The 13,926-nt window shown below is 55.2% G+C and overlaps 7 protein-coding genes across 7 annotated transcripts; 3 read left to right on the top strand and 4 right to left on the bottom strand.

Annotated features, from left to right (window-relative positions):
- Nucleotides 1-919: 919 nt before the first annotated feature.
- On the bottom strand, nucleotides 920-1,933 carry EX895_006428 (uncharacterized protein; the record flags this gene model as incomplete). The annotated part of the gene is made up of 1 exon (XM_029887019.1): nucleotides 920-1,933. One exon carries the CDS (start codon nucleotides 1,931-1,933, stop codon nucleotides 920-922), a length of 1,014 nt encoding a protein of 337 aa, XP_029736511.1.
- Nucleotides 1,934-2,470: 537 nt separating this feature from the next.
- On the top strand, nucleotides 2,471-3,670 carry EX895_006427 (uncharacterized protein; the record flags this gene model as incomplete). The annotated part of the gene is made up of 3 exons (XM_029887018.1): nucleotides 2,471-2,497; nucleotides 2,582-2,756; nucleotides 2,844-3,670. The coding sequence occupies 3 exons, from the start codon at nucleotides 2,471-2,473 to the stop codon at nucleotides 3,668-3,670; spliced, it is 1,029 nt and encodes a 342-aa protein (XP_029736510.1).
- A 901-nt stretch (nucleotides 3,671-4,571) lies between these two features.
- On the top strand, nucleotides 4,572-5,733 carry EX895_006426 (uncharacterized protein; the record flags this gene model as incomplete). The annotated part of the gene is made up of 2 exons (XM_029887017.1): nucleotides 4,572-4,648; nucleotides 4,737-5,733. The coding sequence occupies 2 exons, from the start codon at nucleotides 4,572-4,574 to the stop codon at nucleotides 5,731-5,733; spliced, it is 1,074 nt and encodes a 357-aa protein (XP_029736509.1).
- A 446-nt stretch (nucleotides 5,734-6,179) lies between these two features.
- EX895_006425 (uncharacterized protein) lies at nucleotides 6,180-6,914 on the top strand (the record flags this gene model as incomplete). Its single annotated transcript, XM_029887016.1, has 2 exons — nucleotides 6,180-6,625; nucleotides 6,719-6,914. 2 exons carry the CDS (start codon nucleotides 6,180-6,182, stop codon nucleotides 6,912-6,914), a joined length of 642 nt encoding a protein of 213 aa, XP_029736508.1.
- Nucleotides 6,915-7,284: 370 nt separating this feature from the next.
- EX895_006424 (uncharacterized protein) lies at nucleotides 7,285-8,489 on the bottom strand (the record flags this gene model as incomplete). The annotated part of the gene is made up of 2 exons (XM_029887015.1): nucleotides 7,285-8,092; nucleotides 8,218-8,489. The coding sequence occupies 2 exons, from the start codon at nucleotides 8,487-8,489 to the stop codon at nucleotides 7,285-7,287; spliced, it is 1,080 nt and encodes a 359-aa protein (XP_029736507.1).
- A 732-nt stretch (nucleotides 8,490-9,221) lies between these two features.
- Nucleotides 9,222-11,597, bottom strand: EX895_006423 (uncharacterized protein; the record flags this gene model as incomplete). The annotated part of the gene is made up of 1 exon (XM_029887014.1): nucleotides 9,222-11,597. One exon carries the CDS (start codon nucleotides 11,595-11,597, stop codon nucleotides 9,222-9,224), a length of 2,376 nt encoding a protein of 791 aa, XP_029736506.1.
- Nucleotides 11,598-12,148: 551 nt separating this feature from the next.
- EX895_006422 (uncharacterized protein) lies at nucleotides 12,149-12,985 on the bottom strand (the record flags this gene model as incomplete). Its single annotated transcript, XM_029887013.1, has 1 exon — nucleotides 12,149-12,985. One exon carries the CDS (start codon nucleotides 12,983-12,985, stop codon nucleotides 12,149-12,151), a length of 837 nt encoding a protein of 278 aa, XP_029736505.1.
- Between the last annotated feature and the right edge of the window lie 941 nt (nucleotides 12,986-13,926).

The following is a 13,926-nucleotide window of genomic DNA, read 5'->3' as shown; positions in this document are numbered from 1 at the left end:
GGACGTCAACGAAAGATGAGCTATTAAAGGTAGGATCGGCCATCCGTCGAAGCGTGACAGTGCTAGACCTAGAAGCTGAGCAACGCGCACACATTCATGGTTGCGAGACGGAAGCAAGGCGAGAGTCAGGAAGCGGGCTCGAGCTTGAGAATCGTCGAGGACAGGAGAGCGTTGCCAGACAGAAGGCTATGAGATACAAAGGCTGTGTTCTTGGCGCCCAAAAGCGATGCCGTGATTGACTCGCAAAATCGGAAGCAGCCGACATCAAGAAGGATTTCCCATGCATCGCTGCAGCTAGACATCACAACTCGTCCTCCGCGGAACTTTCGAACAGCCAGGAGGAGCTAATGTGGATAAGATGGAACGAATTTGATTTGCGTCGGCGCTCCTCGAGTGATTTGTGGGCAAGCCCGCGCTTTTAGCTAAGAATTCGCAGTTGCCGTAAGTCTCTCAAGGTTAGTCGGAGGCACAACAATCTGAGCATCCGTCTACCCGATTTTGGAGCAGCGTGGCTTGTAAGTCTTTCTCGATTCGGCAAGCACGCTCTACACCATCGCTCGCTCGCAAGAGAGTGTGTGGTGAGAAAAGCGTTGTTGTGAAACTGTGGTTTGCTCTCTGCCGGCTTTGCATTTCGTGTCGGAAGCACAAATTCCGCGGACCCTCCAGTCTCGGAATTGTTTGACCCACTCCCACTCCTGCGGCCGCCAAGACTCACATCGACGAAATGGCGTACGCCAAGAAGCCTTGAAACGTGCCTTCTTTGACATCTCACAGCCGATATGAGCGGCTGGTTCCGTCTTCTGGTGTAGACATTTCAGGCTCTCCAACGATATCAAGCCTCGTGGTTCGACCTAGTCTAGCAACGTTATGTGCCTGCGTATATTGCGCTGTGATCTACATGCCGCGTTCTAGCTTGCTTTCAGCTGCTCTGGTCGTTGACTTGCAGGCGCAGGATGTCGTTGCGTGCATAATGTCCTGCAACGTCAAAGTCCATCTTTGCTTCGACCAGCTCGCTCTTCTTCACCTTGGCCACCAAGATGCCTGCTTCGTCGAACAGCGGTCCCGCAAGAATGTCGCCAAGGGGGCCCACAATGACACTGCCACCTCGTGTGACCACCTCATCCGCTTTGAGATCGTTGAGTGCCGGATAGTCCTGGGGGTAATCGGACCGCGTGTTGAACTGGTTGCAAGAGATGACGTAGCATCTACCTTCCATGGCGATGTGCTGCATGCTCGACGTCCATGTGGGTCTGCTGTCGGCAGTTGGAGCGCAGTAGATCTCAACTCCGCGCTCGTACATGGCGGTGCGTAGAAGCGGCATGTAGTTTTCCCAGCAGATGACGCTACCGACGGCTCCAGCTCGAGTGCGAGCGACTCGAATGCCCTGGCCATCGCCTTGGCCCCAGACCAACCGCTCGGTGCCGGTAGGCATTAGCTTCCTGTGCGAAGCCAGCACCTCCCCCGTCTCTGAAATCGTGAGAGCGGTACAGTAGATGGTGCCTGTTCCGCCTGCGACGCTACTGCCATACTCTTGTCTCTTCTTTCCCGTCTCCGGTGCATCGCATCGCTCGATTACACCCACCACCAACGTGATGCCGTTGTCCTTGGCCGCGTTCCGGATGGTGGTCATCTCCGGCCCTTCCGTATTGCACACTGGCACAGATGAAGCATGGTAGCGTGCAAACCAGCTTCGTCCCTCGGCGGTCCGGTGTCCAATCTTGGCTCCAAAGTCTAGGCCTCGAGGATAGGCGCTTAGGAAAGCTTCGGGAAAGAGAACGACGATGGGAGTGGAAGGCGAAGACGCAGCTGCACGAGCTTTGGTTGCCGCTTCTTGCGCCAGCTTGCTGAGCTTGTCGAGCGACGCTTGCAGGTCGAAAGATATAGGGCTGTCCTGCACGCAGCAAAGGATGACTTCGTCGTTGATGCTTGTCATCGTTTCGGAGAGGCCGAGGTGATGGCGCAGAAGGATAGTGCGGTCAGCTGATATTTTGTCTGGGAAGACGAGTGTGGAGGCCACCCGGCAAGCACCAGGTGACGGCTTTGTGCCTTCCAAAGAGATCGTTCATGACTCCATCTCGTGCCGCGCAGTGAAATAATCTCAGATCGGATTTGCCAGGGCCTCAGAGCGGATTCCCGTGATTTCCTGTGCTCTCAACACTCGTCGTGACTCGGCTCCGGACTCGGGTCATCCGAATGCATCGAACAGTCTTTCCTCAAGCTTGAACCCATCCTTGCCTTCGCAACAGCATCACACCCAAGCTGGAGATCCCGGCGCTCACTTTTGATGGAGAAGCACAGCGATAAAGATGGCTGCCTTTTCAAAGCGGATCCTCCGATGGTCTCTGTGATTCTCTGAGAGCTTGCGAATCTAGATATACTGGGACGCGGATGGCCGCTCCCGCTCTTGATAAATGACTCGGTCGATCGATAACCACCGCACCTTTCGTAGAAACTCGTCTGAGTCGTCGCGATGGAGTCACTGGTCAAAGCAGCGGTGGTGAGCTGATTTCTATCTTGCACGTTCCATGGAGCCGAGTGGGCTGACCATCGACTCTTGTTGAACGACGCGAATGACGAACAGATCGTCCTGAACGATGCGCAGGGGTCATCCAACCGAGAAACGGATCAGCAAGATGACCTCGAGCGAGACGTGTCGCTGTTCCTGCGTTCCATGCGGCACTTTCGAGATCAACCTCTGCCTTTTCCCACCGCAACGTACCGCGACTTTTTCGTCCTCGTGGCGCAATGGAGGCATGGTGAGTCGACGCCGGCGTGACCAGTCAGTACGCAGCCCCGGAGGGAAAATGCTGACAGTATTTGCCATTGCCTTTCTCGAATTGTAGAGGAGCTGGCGATCGATGCTCGCTACACCATCGACAGCACGCGCAGTTGGATCGAGCTCTCTTCCGCTTCAGAACGTCGCGCGCTCGATCAAGACCTCGGCGTTCACTCTGGTGCCTGGGACGGACCCTACGAGCTGACGAGCAGATTGCTGACTATGTTGATGGTGCTTCACACCGATGGCGAAACTTGCGTCAAGGAGGTTGACAACGTCGCACATCTCCTCTTTGACAGTCTCAAACGTGCGGCCGAGAGTGCCGGAGCTGGCTCGACACAGCTACTTGACATACTTTTCTTGTTGGGCATCCTCCTCGACGCCTTCGCAGAGCTTACGAAAGCCGGGAATGAGGACCAGACGGACCTGATCCGAAGCATAGCATCACTGCTCGTCATTACCGTCTGGCGCGACCATGAACGGGCCAAGATCGCCGTCGGATTTCTCAACCGAATCGTCGCACGAGATGCATCGTTTAAGGGAAAGCTCGCTGCCAACACCGCTTCCGCTATCGTGTCCTTGCTGTCGCTGGAGGCAGACTGTCCCTATGCCGGTGTCGATGTCAAGAATGCTGGTCCGCTCATGTTCGTCGCAGCCATCTTTCGGAACTGCCTCGGCGTGATGCTCGAATCCGCCTACGCGGATGCGATCGAATGCATTGCAAGTGCCTTGTTCGAGCCGCTTTCGCATCTTTTGCGCCGGTTGATCGAGCGCACTCGTGAGGCTCCCGCTGACGAGCACACTACAGAGCTCGAGATGGTTGCAACGACGCTCTACGACACTTGTGACAAAGCGCTGCGTGGGCAGCCTCCTGAGGTTGAGCGCGGTGCTTGAAATGATCACGTATACATCGAGTCGTCGTCTGGCCAACCCGCCTGTGCTAGCGAAGATTGAAATGGCGCCGACAGCGTGGTCTCTGGCTCGTCTTGCTGTATCTCGACCTTTACAACGTGGTCACCAGGGATCATGACCATGCCCACATGCCGAGTGGATGGACGCCCCTCCGGTGTCTCCCGAGTCTCGTCCGTGCTGGCTAGGATGATATTCTTGCCAGAATCGACGCATAAGAACGTGCCGCGAAACGCACGACCGTCTGGGATGTGGACGATGCTCGTGCGCCCGACAAAGTTGTTTTCGATCGTTGCTGCCGCTTCTGTCGATGGTGTCGATGATGTTGCGGTGACGTTCATCATCGCGGATTTCTTTAGCATGCTGAGATCAGGGTCAAAGCGTCGAAAAGGTGGTCAAGTGTAGTCGACGCGTGAAGGAGCGAGCCGAGAACAGGGTCCGGCGGTAACAAAGCAAAGCGGGTACCGTGCGGTACAAGAGCAGTGCGGCAAAGTTGACGATCAGATAATTATCCCCTAAGCGTCTGGAGGGCGAGTGGGGGAACCGAAGCGGTAACCTACCCGCTCGTCTTTCCACTTGTAAGCCGGAGAGACCGGCTAGTCAACTTCCGGTGACAACGACAAAGGCTCTTCGGCGCGCTCGTCCGACTTACCATGGATCTGACTCGCACATGAGGCGAGGCAGTTCCACCCCGGTGTCGCACCCGTCTCTTCCGCAACTGGTGCAGTGTCCGTCCTTCTGATGCTGCAATTGATCCTTGCCCCGCATTTTCTGTGCTTATTTACATGAACCAGCTTCGCTCGCCACCAGACCCCCTAAACATCCCCCCTACCCTTCACCTCCTCCTCTTCACCCCCAACCATTCCTCGATAGAGACGCAATCAACATGGCATCCCCACAGCAGATCAAGACCCCGCTCACCGAGGCGTTCGGCATCACGCATCCCATCATGCTTGCTGGCATGTAAGTGGATTTGGTTTTGCTCCATTGCGCGTCTTCTTGTACGATATTGACACCAAACGTTGCCTTTCCCTTGCTCTCTTCTTCGCAGGAACGTCGCTGCTGGTCCTGAGCTGGCGGCGGCTGTTACTAATGCAGGTGGCTTCGGCGTGATTGGCGGTGTTGGGTACACTCCAAAGATGCTGCGTGCGCAAATCGCTGAACTTAAATCGTATCTGAAGGACAAGAACGGAGCTTTTGGTGTTGACTTGCTCCTTCCAAAGGTTGGTGGTGGTGCCCGAAAGACCAACACGGATTACACCAACGGACAACTGCCTGAACTGATCGACATCATCATCGAGTCTGGCGCCAAGCTGTTCGTGTCGGCGGTCGGTGTGCCGCCCGTTGAGGTGGTCAAGAAGCTCCATGGTGCAAAGATTCTCGTGGCTGGCATCATCGGCCACCCCAAGCACGCACCCAAAGTGCTGGAGGCTGGCGCCGACATGATCATCTTCCAAGGTGGTGAGGGAGGTGGACACACAGGTGATGTCCCTCTGTCGATCATCTCTCCTCGTGTCGTTGACATTTGCCGCGGTCACAAGTCTCCCCTCACCGGCAAGCCTATCATCACTGTCGCTGCCGGTGGTATCTTCAACGGTCGTGGCCTCGCCGCTTCCCTCTGCTACGGCGCTGACGGCGTCTGGGTTGGAACTCGTTTCGTCGCCTCGACCGAGTCGGGCGCTCCTAAGGCTCACAAGGAGGCCGTGCTTAAATCGACGCACGAAACCGACATCCGAACCATCATCTTCACTGGACGCCCCCTCCGTCTGTTCAAGACACCTTACATCATGGACTGGGAGTCGCGCCCGGACGAGATCAAAAGGCTCACGGACAAGGGTATCATTCCTGTCTACCATGATCTGGAGAACGACGACGAGGAAGGCACCAAGGAGGCCGGCGCTAGACAGAGGTTCTTGCTCGGCAAGTGCGCTTCTGTGATTAGTGACATCAAGCCCGCCAAGGAGATCGTCGACGAGATGGTCAACGAGGCTGTGGCCACGTTGAAGAACGGTAACCAACTGCTTGTCGGAGGTGGGGCTCGTCTCTGAGTCTGAACAGTTGGGGTTGGTATTTTTTGTAGTGCAAGTTAGTCTGCATCGATCCGAAAAGCAGTCTATGTGTCCGGAATCTCGAGCGATTTCATGTGTTTTTAGTCTGTGTCTCGTTCTCCCGGGTGTCCAAAAGCACGATAGCTGATAGACAATGAACCCTTGCACGCAAGGAACGGTGTACCTGATGCCCCATGCATTCGTTGAGCTGCCATGGTGAGAGACCGCGGAAACGTCAGCGGGAATCAAGGCATTTCAAGACGTTTCCGCACTCACACTTGAATTTTTGGTGTTCACTCCACAATTTTTTTGGTCCGAAAGTTTCTTTCTTCGTTTCGTCCATCCTTCCTTCTCGTCATCGTCTACAGCATTAACGCACACCGACAGCGGTCAACACAGCATCGACACCGATCCATCAAGGTCAGAGCTCCCCATCTAGGTTCATCATGGTCCGCTCATTCCCCAACATCGTCATCACGGGTACACCGGGCACCGGAAAGTCGACGCACTCTTCGCTGCTGGTATCGACCTACTCTCCTTCGTCCTCCTCCTCGTCACATCCGCTGCGACAGATCGATGTCGGAGTGGTTGTGAAAAAGGAGGGCTTCTACACGGACTATTTGGAAGAATGGCAGAGTTACGAGGTCAACGAAGACCAACTCCTGGACCACCTTGAACCGTTGACGGGGACAAAGGCACCGGAACCGGTAGATTCGGACGACTTTGACGCGCAGGAGTTGGCGCTGGCGAAAGAGCAGGGAGAGGACGCGGAGGAGAGGGGGGGGCTGGTGCTGGATTGGCATACGTGTGATGTTTGGCCCGAGCGATGGGTGGATCTGGTTGTGGTGTTGAGGTGCGACCACAGCGTGCTTTGGCAGCGGCTCGAAAAAAGGTATGTTCCGCTCAACTTTGTTCCTCTCATCTGCTGCAATTGCTTCAGACGCACTGACTTCCTCTGTTGACCTTACCCTGCGCCTGAAAACAGAGGATACCCATTGAAGAAGATCCAAGAAAACAACGAAGCCGAGATCATGGGCGTGGTAGCCGACGACGCACGCGAGTCCTACCCTGCAGAAGCCATCGTTGAGCTCAACAGTCAAGAGTCAGGAGATGTGGAAGAAAACGTCGAGAGGATCATTCAGTGGATCCATGCTTGGAGGCAGGCTCGTGGTCTTGAATGATGGGCTCTCTTCTCCGACCACAAGCAAAGCCCCGAACACACACACACACACACACACGCGCGCGCGCGCAAGCACACACAGCTCGTCGATGCCCCTCTGTGTGCATGCCCAAGAGCATCGAAACCGCAAATGTCAAGTTAGTTTGTTTCCAGACCTGACTTGAGAGTGACACTCTCATACGCAAGTCCACACGCGCGTTTCACAAATGAGAACGCGTAAGTCACGTCGTCACAGCCCCTCATCCTCAGCAAAGATGCAACGGTCTGATCCATCGAGCAGCAGCCATCGAAGTAGGAACGAGTTTGATTTTCGGGAACCATAACAGGAGCACACGAGTCACGGGCCGGCTGCCATTGCAAGGCTGCGCCCTCTACTCGTTGAGGTTCTGAGCCTGCAGACGCGATTCGAGGTTCCTGAGGCTCTCCTCCTTTGCGAGCAACTCCTGCCTCTTTTCCTGGATCTCGCGCTGCACTCTGAGTTCGATCTCCTTGAGCTTGTCCTCCTCGCGCTTGAGCTGCTCCTCCTTGAGCCGCACCGACTGGTTTGCCAGCTCTTCGCCGGGGATCGACGTATCGGCGTAGTCGCTGTGCACGGTCCTCGAGAGCTTTTCGGTACGGTAGTTTTCGTAGAGGAAGTCGTGCGTGATCTCCTTGAGGTCGGTGAGATGCGTGTTGAGCAAAGCGGATCGCAAGCGCGCGAAGTCCGAGTGCTTGGGGTTGTCGACCTCGACAATACCCCAGGGGTACTTTCGTGCGCGGATGGGCTCGCCGTTGACCACCACATCCTCCTCGGAGCCGACAATGGCAAATGGCATGAGACCGCGAAGATCCGAGTTGTCGGCGATGGTCTCTTCGTCGTCCTCCTCGACGTCGTACGGGAAGTTGTACACGGGAATGCCGTAGTGCTCGATGTCCTCCATGATGCGCTTCTTGAACTCTTGCTTCTCTGTGAGCGTCATTGAGTCGGCCTTGCCAATGACGGGGATGACGTTGACACGAGGCGAGAGGCGACGCATGAGCTCAATGTCGATCTCGCGCAACGAGTGACCGGTAGGTGTGATAAAGTAGAGGAGGGCGTGAACACGGTTGTCGCGGAAACGAGGGTTACGCTTGATTCGCGATTCCTCGGCGAGAATATCGTCGTACTGTCGCTCAAGGAAGCCAACGATCTCGGAGAAGCTGCAGAGAGGGAAGAAAGGAAGTTTAGTGATCTGCTCTAGCCAAGGCGGGTCAATGCTCGAGCTTGAGCTTGAACAGATCCGCCTTGATTTGGTTTGCAAGGGAGTGGAAGTAGAGACACTTACGCATATTCGTTGTCGATGTTGTCGCCAAAGCCGGGCGTATCCACAATGGTGAGACCGATACGCATGCCATCCTCTTCGAGCTCGACGTGGACTGGCTTGATGCGGATACCTTCTTCGATGTGAGCCGTCTCGGGGTTGTCGCTGATCTTGTGGCCGATGACTTCGGATTCACACAAGGTGTTGACAAAGGTGGTCTTGCCCGTGCCCGAAGCACCGACAACCATGAGGCAGAAGGAGACGCCCTTCTTGGCCGCGCGACGTCGCGCGGCCATACTGGAGTTGATTACAGACGAAATGGTGGCGACTTTGATGGGGTTTTAGAGGGCCTGAGTGCGACCAAATCGAGGCTTCAAGGTCTTGAGCCTAGAGGATAACTGGTTGAGAGTGTTGGAGGCGAGGATATGGTGACAAGACCTGCTTGAAGTGCGAACGCGAAGTGTCAGTAGTGCGCCCGCCTGGAATCGTGAAGGAGGGTGACGATCGAGTTATGGTGGTGACGAGGATCAAGTGACAGCGAGAAGAGCGAAAAGAGGGGGCAGAGGGGACGTGCTTTCCAGCTCTGACCTGCGTGCGAAGAGAAAGCGTGCGCGACTGCGTGTTGCAAACGAGAGAGCCTCAGTGTTGGAGCAGAGAGCAATTGAGGTTGCGCACGAGCACCTCTTTTTGGTGATGCCAGCTCGTCTGTCTCTGCCTTCGCGCTGCCCTCTGCGCATTTCGCTGCTGCGAGACGCACACACGCACACACGCATGCTTCCTCGCAATTACACTTTTGTAACGGTTCCATTCAAATTACATTTCAAACTCGACCTTCTCCTCACAGCAGCTAATATTCAAGTCTGTTCTCAACGACTGTGCGTTCAACCTCGCGACAGTCTAACAGCCAGACGCTTTTGGCCAGCCGCTCAACGACATCACGCTCGTGTGTGGTGATGAGCAGAAGCAGTAACTTTCACGGACAAGGCTGCATTCGCTTGCTGCGTGAATGTATGGATCCATTCCTACAGTCAGAACGTGCAATCGTCGTCCGGACGAAGCTCAACAGTCCAGTATACTGGCTCGTCGTTCTCGACCCGAACAACCCCCTCGTCATCGTAAAGATGATTCGAGGTGGACAAGAACCCGCCCAGCGTCGTCGAGTCGCCTTCCAAGTTCCATTCCAATCCCTTCGTTGACACTTTGGCTCCGCTGTTTCCCACACCAAGCGGCAGGATACCGCAAGTCTTGCCCATCACTTGGCGTGACATGTGCAACACATGCTTGCCTTGCGGAAGCAGCCATGCTACACTGCCATCGCCAATCGCAAAGGTACATTGCCTTTTTTTGAGTCGATTGCCCCTCTGATTCGTACCTTCTGGATCCATTACACTGCTGAGCTCCGGCGTTCCGGGCGCCAACTGCCACAGTACATGCAGCGTATGCACACTTTGATCTAATCGACCCGCTAGACCTCCGTAAATGACGAGAGTGTACTCCTCCCCATCACCAGATGCTGCTTCCTGGTCCTCGATTTCTTGGATCGTTTTTTGCAGGTCCGTAGCGTACTGCGAAGGACACACATGCACGGCGACTCCCTTGGACTCGAACAATCGTTGCGTGTCAGGTCGGATCGAATCGAGGTCGCCAACAATGGCATTGGGTAGAGGCACCGCCGACTGTCCGTCTTGCGCTTCGAATGCCGCCGCACCAAAGCTATCTAAGAGTCGATTTGCCGCTCCGTCCGCGCACAAACGCAGCGATGCCGAGTCCCACAGGCGTCGAAAATGTCCTATCTGGCGTTCTTCGATCGGCGAGTTGAGCAACACTATCGCATAGCGCGGTAGATAATTTGGCGACGATGGCACAAGCAATGGCGACGGATCCCATACTTTCTCGTTGTCCTTCGCCTGGGGGCCTTGTTCGTCGAGTTTCCTTTTGAGACCGTTGCTGCTCTCAACTGCAGATCCCTGCTCCCACGGCCTGGAAAAAACGTCGACCTCCGTCTTAGATGCTGAAGCATCTTGCTCTGGCCGAGCCGGCACTTCAAAATGAAAGCCATCGAACGCAGAGTACGTCTCGAGCTGCGTATCACCCTTGTTGGCTGCTTGCTTCCAGGCGTGGTAGGCCTGCACTTCGAACTCCTTCATGATGAGAGCCTTTCGCTCCGGATCTCCGAGTTGTCGATCCTGCGCTGCTTGCTGGCCTTCACCGTGTAGTGGATGCGAATCTACATTGGTGCCGGTGCTGTCGAGCAGGTAATGCGGCGGACTCGGGTACTTTGTGGAAAAGTGATTGAGGATCAAGCGTTTCGCATTCACCAAAGCAGCGAAATGACCAGCCACCTGAGGAACGGAGTGTCCGCGAGACTTTGCTTTTACTGTCACGTCTTGGAGCGAATCCGCTTTGCCATTCTTGTTGAGATGCGAGGGAAGCGCAATGTTGGTGCTCTCGTGCACCAGTACATCGGTGCCGTAAGCGAGTGCAGGCAAGCCGTAGCCGGCTCTCAGTTGCATCTCTGAAAAGCCGCCAGTGCCATCGCTTGTGTCGCCCATGATGGTCACTTTGCGGCCCGGCAGACTCAGTGGCGGCGGATCCAGTACGGTGCCATCAGGAAGCTGGACCGAGCGGCGTTGCGCTGTGAGCGTGGACAGAAGTGAAAGAGGATGTCGAATACCCCTTTGCTCGAGCAGAGCAGGACCATTTCGTTTGAGTGCCTCGGCCACACTCGGATCTAAAGGCGGTGCTCTTGCTTGCTCCTCAAACACGTACGCGAGCGTTGGGCATCGATGCGAGATGGGCGCTGCACTGATGCGCACGCTCGGACCTTGGCTTGATGTCTTGAGTGAGAGAAAGTTGGGCCAACTGAACGAGCGTGGATCCATTTCCAGGTTGCGACCCGCGCTAGACTCGCCTTGGTGCAAAGGCAGGTTGGGGACGATGCGCTCGGGTTGATCGGTGAGGGCGTGAGGTGAGCCGTCCGGGAGTTGGTCGTGCGTTGGCCACACGAATTCGTGTACCACGTACTTGCCGCTGAGCTGCGAATAGCACAATGAGAGAGTGGTTCGTATCAATGCGCGCAGACCTGGTGGACCATAGATTTCGACCCGCGGTAATGCAGGTTCTGCTGCCGGAGAGGCGCCCGAAGGACCCATCATGGACATGAGCAGAGGCACGAGTCCAAGCACGTGATCGGCATGAAGGTGTGTCACGAGGATGGTTCTGAGATTGGCGAGGCGCTCGTCGACACCAACATACCGAGAGCGAAGTTGACGTTGTGTGCCTTCGCCGCAGTCGACCATGACGGTATGGCTGTCCAGCTTGAAGAGGAGAGAAGAGTAGTTTCTCGTCGAGTTGGGCATGGACGAGGTGCCCAAGAACTTGATCGACATGCGTGGTGCCACCATGGCTACTGAACTGATCTCTGCCCGTACCTTTCACGGCTCAGCACCGGTGTGTGCCTCCAAGGGGGCGGTTGTCGGTGATGGTGAGGTTGCATGTGCTGAGAAAAATTTCGAAGATGTACGATCGGTGGCGGAATTGCGTCAAAAAACGGTTGCAGAATTGGCCGAGAAAAAAAACCCAAAAATCACGCCCAGAAAAAAAGCCGCTTCTCCACACTATCGACTCGTCAATGCACAACGTTAAGTGGCCTTCTCATCGTCCAATCCCTTGAGAGGTTGCGTCGTGTCGCTTGACGTGCTGTGCACTGACTCCCAGGCTTATTTGCTAGCAACACAGTCGACAGCACACAACGTCAAGTGTGTTATTACATGACAATTTTACGGGCGAGCTAGTCGGAATGCGAATACAAATACAAAACAAATACGGAAAGGTATCACAACGGGCGGACGGGGCCAGATCAACAAGGGATGAGGTGGATGGAGGAGCAAGGAAGGCGCAAGACGTGATAGCACGATAACAAGGACAGGCTCGGTCGGCAAGGCGGCGGATTGGTTCAGCGACCTCCTCGACGAGCAGCATCGCGTGCTTCGAGACGGACCTTCTCAGCCTGAGCACGCAGAGCAGCGCGCATCTTCTTGACAAAGGAGTAGAACTTGCGTGTAGAGTTGAGTTCTTGCAACAAAGACTCTTGCAGGCTGACCTCGAGCTTGGGTGATACCGAGGTGAGCTTGTATTTGCTGCTGCTGACATCGATGGTGAAATGGCACTCTTTGGACCAGTCGTCGGCGTTCATGAGGTTGAAGGTGAACTTGAGCTGATCGCCCACTTTGGTAGGTACGACCGAGCAGCCAGTTTTCGCTTCGAGCAGACGTAGCTCGGGTCCGTTCTTGTCGATCTGCTCCTTGAGCTTTTCCCTCTGTGCCTCTTTGGCCTGCTTCTTGTTTTCGAGGTTTTGTTTCAATTCTGTGATCTCGGCTTGGAGTTCGTTGCACCTCTGTGTCACGGAGGCCTTTTGTGCTTGGAGGGTCTGCTGTCTAGCACGAAGGTTGGCGTCCTGCTCGCGCTCGTGTGCGATGGTATCCCACAGCTCTCCCTGGCTCGCCTTGGCATCCTCAATCTCGCGGTCTAGCGTCCTGAGCTGATTACGGTGCTCCATTCGGTTGGCATCAAACTCAGCCTTGTCATCGTGGATGTTGGAGATGGCGTTCTCCGTGTAGGCACGGAAGCGTGTGGAAAAGGTCTTGACCGCCGAGACGATGCTGGAAAAGTCGAACACGGCGTTGTTGTCGAGGTCGGCGTAAACCTTGCGCATTTCAGCGTTGGAGTGTGTCGCTGTGCCAAAAGGTCTTCGCGGCGTGGCAAGGACCGAGGGATGTGGTGCAGCTGCCATAATTCTAGTTGAAAGGTTGGTGTTGTCGTCGTGTGAAAGGGCTTGTTGAAGTGATTCGCTGCCACAAGATCACGACTGTGGTGATACCGAGTGATTTTGGCCTCAGATGAATGCCGTTGGAGTTTGGTTTGTCGCCGCGCAGCAACAGATGACGATGATGGTAGTCAAGATCGAAATTGAGTCTCTGAAGCAGCATCCGAGGTAAAGAACAAAAAGTGTTGATCTGCGCTGCAGCGCGTGGCGTGTAATCAAGCCAAAAGCAGCGTCCCTTCACGTGACCGCGTCGCGCTCTCCACAGGGCGAAAGTAACACTTTTTCGTTTCGGAAAAGCCGCTGCTCTGTCTTGGCACACCGCACACAGCAGCGCTTGTCAACGAGCCTCATTAATGCAGAGCATGCTGGCAACAGATCGCCTCACACGCCTGCTAGTACACTTATGTGGCAGCTCTCTCGGTGCTACCCAATCGACAGGGATCAAGAGCAGGAGGCAACGGCTTTGCAATCCTCCTCGGCCTCTAGCAGAGCGGAAATGTGAATTCGACTCACAATGAAAGCTTGATCAACATCTCTGCACGCTGTACGGTCGACATTGGGTAGCGTTGCTTCGACGGTCAAAAGTCAAGTCTGGTTTGTGTTATTTTCGGGGGCGCGTGTGTTGGTTTGTTGGTTTGCGACATGTAATTCTCTGCAGTGCTTGTTTGAGGTGCCGGCTGCAGCTAAGCCAACTTGACTTACATGTCTTTCAGTCTCGCTCCGCTTGCGGCTGTCGGACTTGTTCATGTTGAGTTACTCCGAGTGTCAGCTGTCAGCTCTACTCTGTTGTCTCGTTCTACATTTTGAACACACGTTGCCCTTGGAACTGCTGTTGTTCCTTGCCAACTTCCTCTCTCCACTACACACACACACACGCACACACACACACGCACACACACACGCACACA

The sequence above is a fragment of the Sporisorium graminicola genome, chromosome SGRAM_9, assembly GCF_005498985.1.
Source record: "Sporisorium graminicola strain CBS 10092 chromosome SGRAM_9, whole genome shotgun sequence".
NCBI classification, from domain to species: domain Eukaryota; kingdom Fungi; phylum Basidiomycota; class Ustilaginomycetes; order Ustilaginales; family Ustilaginaceae; genus Sporisorium; species Sporisorium graminicola.
Note: the sequence above shows the minus strand (reverse complement) of the source record. Positions and strands in the feature narration are given on the sequence as shown.